At 42.7% G+C, this 2,500-nt stretch overlaps 1 protein-coding gene across 8 annotated transcripts in view; it reads left to right on the plus strand.

Moving 5' to 3' along the window:
- Positions 1-2,500, plus strand: part of LOC130519753 (integrin alpha-3-like) — a 19,542-nt gene that overhangs the window by 7,507 nt on the left and 9,535 nt on the right. For 7 of the 8 annotated variants that reach the window (XR_008948455.1, XR_008948453.1, XR_008948454.1 and 4 more), the window contains 4 exons: positions 1-65; positions 936-1,079; positions 1,272-1,369; positions 2,296-2,473. The exon at positions 1-65 is cut by the window's left edge and continues 72 nt beyond it. Coding sequence is in view for 1 of the 8 variants with exons in the window: in XM_057023301.1 (XP_056879281.1) it covers positions 1-65; positions 936-1,079; positions 1,272-1,369; positions 2,296-2,473 (485 nt within the window). In the remaining 7 variants the exon portion in view is untranslated. The remainder of the gene's footprint in view (positions 66-935; positions 1,080-1,271; positions 1,370-2,295; positions 2,474-2,500) is intronic. The other variant, XR_008948457.1, reaches the window with a different exon arrangement.

Genomic DNA, 2,500 nt, shown 5'->3' on the forward strand with positions numbered 1-2,500 from the left:
GCACATTTCCTGGGTTCCTGTCGATGCCAAAGAATCAGTGCAGGACTTTGAACGTAGGACTGAAGGTGAGACACTGATTGATGCCCTGTTGCTATGGTTACAGTCAGTGCAACAATCTTCAGGAGAAAAAATATTGAATTTTACTCTGCCGTTTTTAATCTAAGTGGTAATGAACAAATCATGATGGGTTGACAAACTCCAACTTGATAAAGTTGAATCGTGTCAGTGGTGCAGAATTGTGCCGCTCCAGAAGTCAGCGTTGCATTAAATGGCTGCAGTTACACTCAGGAAAATCCATTATGTGTCCGGTTCATTTTTAAGCGGCCTGAATCGGATTTGAAGAGGTCAGTATTATTGTGGCTTGCTCTGTACCTGGGGGTCCGGAACCACGGCCACAGCAGCGTCAGCCTTTGTCCTCAAACACCAAAGTGGCTCCACACTGGTGCTAGTTGGTCACATTACAGGCCCCCATCATTTGGACAGAGGTCTGTCAGCAGTTTACTAGTTAGGGTTAGTTTACTAACCCTAACCCCCATCATACTACTAACTAGTTAGGGTTAACCCCCATCATTTGGACAGAGGTCTGTCAGCAGTTTTCTAGTTAGGGTTAGGGTTAGTTTACTAACCTTAACCCCCATCATTTGGACAGAGGTCTGTCAGCAGTTTACTAGTTAGGGTTAGTAACCCCCATCATTTGGACAGAGGTCTGTCAGCAGTTTACTAGTTTACTAGGTCTGTCAGCAGTTTACTAGTTAGGGTTAGGGTTAGTTTACTAACCTTAACCCCCATCATTTGGACAGAGGTCTGTCAGCAGTTTACTAGTTAGGCTTAGGGTTAGTAAACTAACCCTAACCCTACCGAAGCCTTTACTTGTCATTTTAGTTTATATGGCAACACTGACTAAAATGTTCTGGTTTGTATCTCCTGCTTTGCAGAGTCCAGTTCTTGATAGAGTGAGACCTCTGATGTTCTCCTTAAATGTCTCCCTGTACGAGAACATTCCCGAGAAGAGAGACACTGTCCAGGACCTGAGGCATCTCCCGGTACTGAATAACATCCCCAAACCGATCAGAACTCAGGTCAGAACTTAACAAGAACTAAAAGGTTTGGAAGGATATAAAAGTTCTGAATGTGGTAGTAAAAAAATCTCCAAATCAACAACTTTGAGCGGAACAAAATACTACAAAACTAGAAACTAGACAAACAGACAGATGGAAGTTCGGTCCATGATGACAGTTCCTGCACTGATGTCAAATGTCTTCATCAACCAGATCCATATCCAAAAGGCCTGTGGATCCGATAACTATTGTCACAGTAATCTGCAGATGAGAGCCCATTTCACAGATGACCACCAGAGGCCACTCCCCACGTGAGTCGCACTTTACTCTGATTCATACAGCCGACATTTTTAATGTTTTTAGGTCATACGGTTAATGTGTAATGGGTATAAATGGGTTAAACAGTTAGGGTTAGGGTTAAACGGTTAGGGTTAAACAGTTATGGTTAAACGATTAGGGTTAGGGTTAAACAGTTAGGGTTGGGGTTTAACGGTTAGGGTTAAACGGTTAGGGTTAAATAGTTAGGGTTAGGGCAGGGGTGGGCAAACATTTTGATTCGTGGGCCACAATGGGTTCTAACATTTGACAAAGGGGCCGGACCAGGAGCAGATGGATGGATGGAGTGCTTTGGTAACCTCACCTCATTGGAGAAAAAATACACATCTTGGGATATGGAGAAAACATGTGCTTTAATTTCAAATGAAAATGAAGAGAAGCATTACAACAAAATATCTGACTTTGGAATGAGTCTTAAAACACTTAAAATCAAATGAATAAAATGTGCCTTTTTAAAAGAAATGAATAACCATTTCTATTTTAAAGCACTGAAAGTTCTGTTATCCTTCAGGATATCACCATCACTCTCCTCCTGACTGTCTTTTTTCTAGTGGGAAAACACCAGAATTGCAGTGAAAATATAACATTAACAAGGTTTATTCATTTAATTTTTCAAGTTTGGCGGGCCGGATTAAAACGTTTAACGGGCCGCGTGTGGCCCCCGGGCCGTAGTTTGCCCATGCCTGGGTTAGGGTTAAACGGTTGGACTTTTCAATAACCCTATGGAGTTTGGTATGACAGCTCAGTTATTGAGGTATGAGGATTGGATGGTCACATTTATTGTACCTGTCCAATGACAAATTAAGATCAATTCTGATTCTATAAAAGGAGTTGGAACATGCTGCTGGCTCAGGGTGGCACACATGCGGCTTCTGTGAGTTCTGCTGTTCTTGTTTTCCAGGCAGAACAACAGCCAGATTTTGAGCATCAACGGCAGTATTGACCAACTGTACCTGGAGGTTAATATCAGCAACAGTCCAACACAGGGCCAACCAGCAGAGGACGCTCACAACTCCCTCCTAAACATTAGCATCCCAGCCATGTTCAGATTCTCTGGAGTGCGAACAAAGAAATTGAAGGTAAGTCTGCAAAAAGCCTGACTGTAA

The sequence above is a fragment of the Takifugu flavidus genome, unplaced genomic scaffold (genome assembly GCF_003711565.1).
Source record: "Takifugu flavidus isolate HTHZ2018 unplaced genomic scaffold, ASM371156v2 ctg203, whole genome shotgun sequence".
Classification (NCBI taxonomy): domain Eukaryota; kingdom Metazoa; phylum Chordata; class Actinopteri; order Tetraodontiformes; family Tetraodontidae; genus Takifugu; species Takifugu flavidus.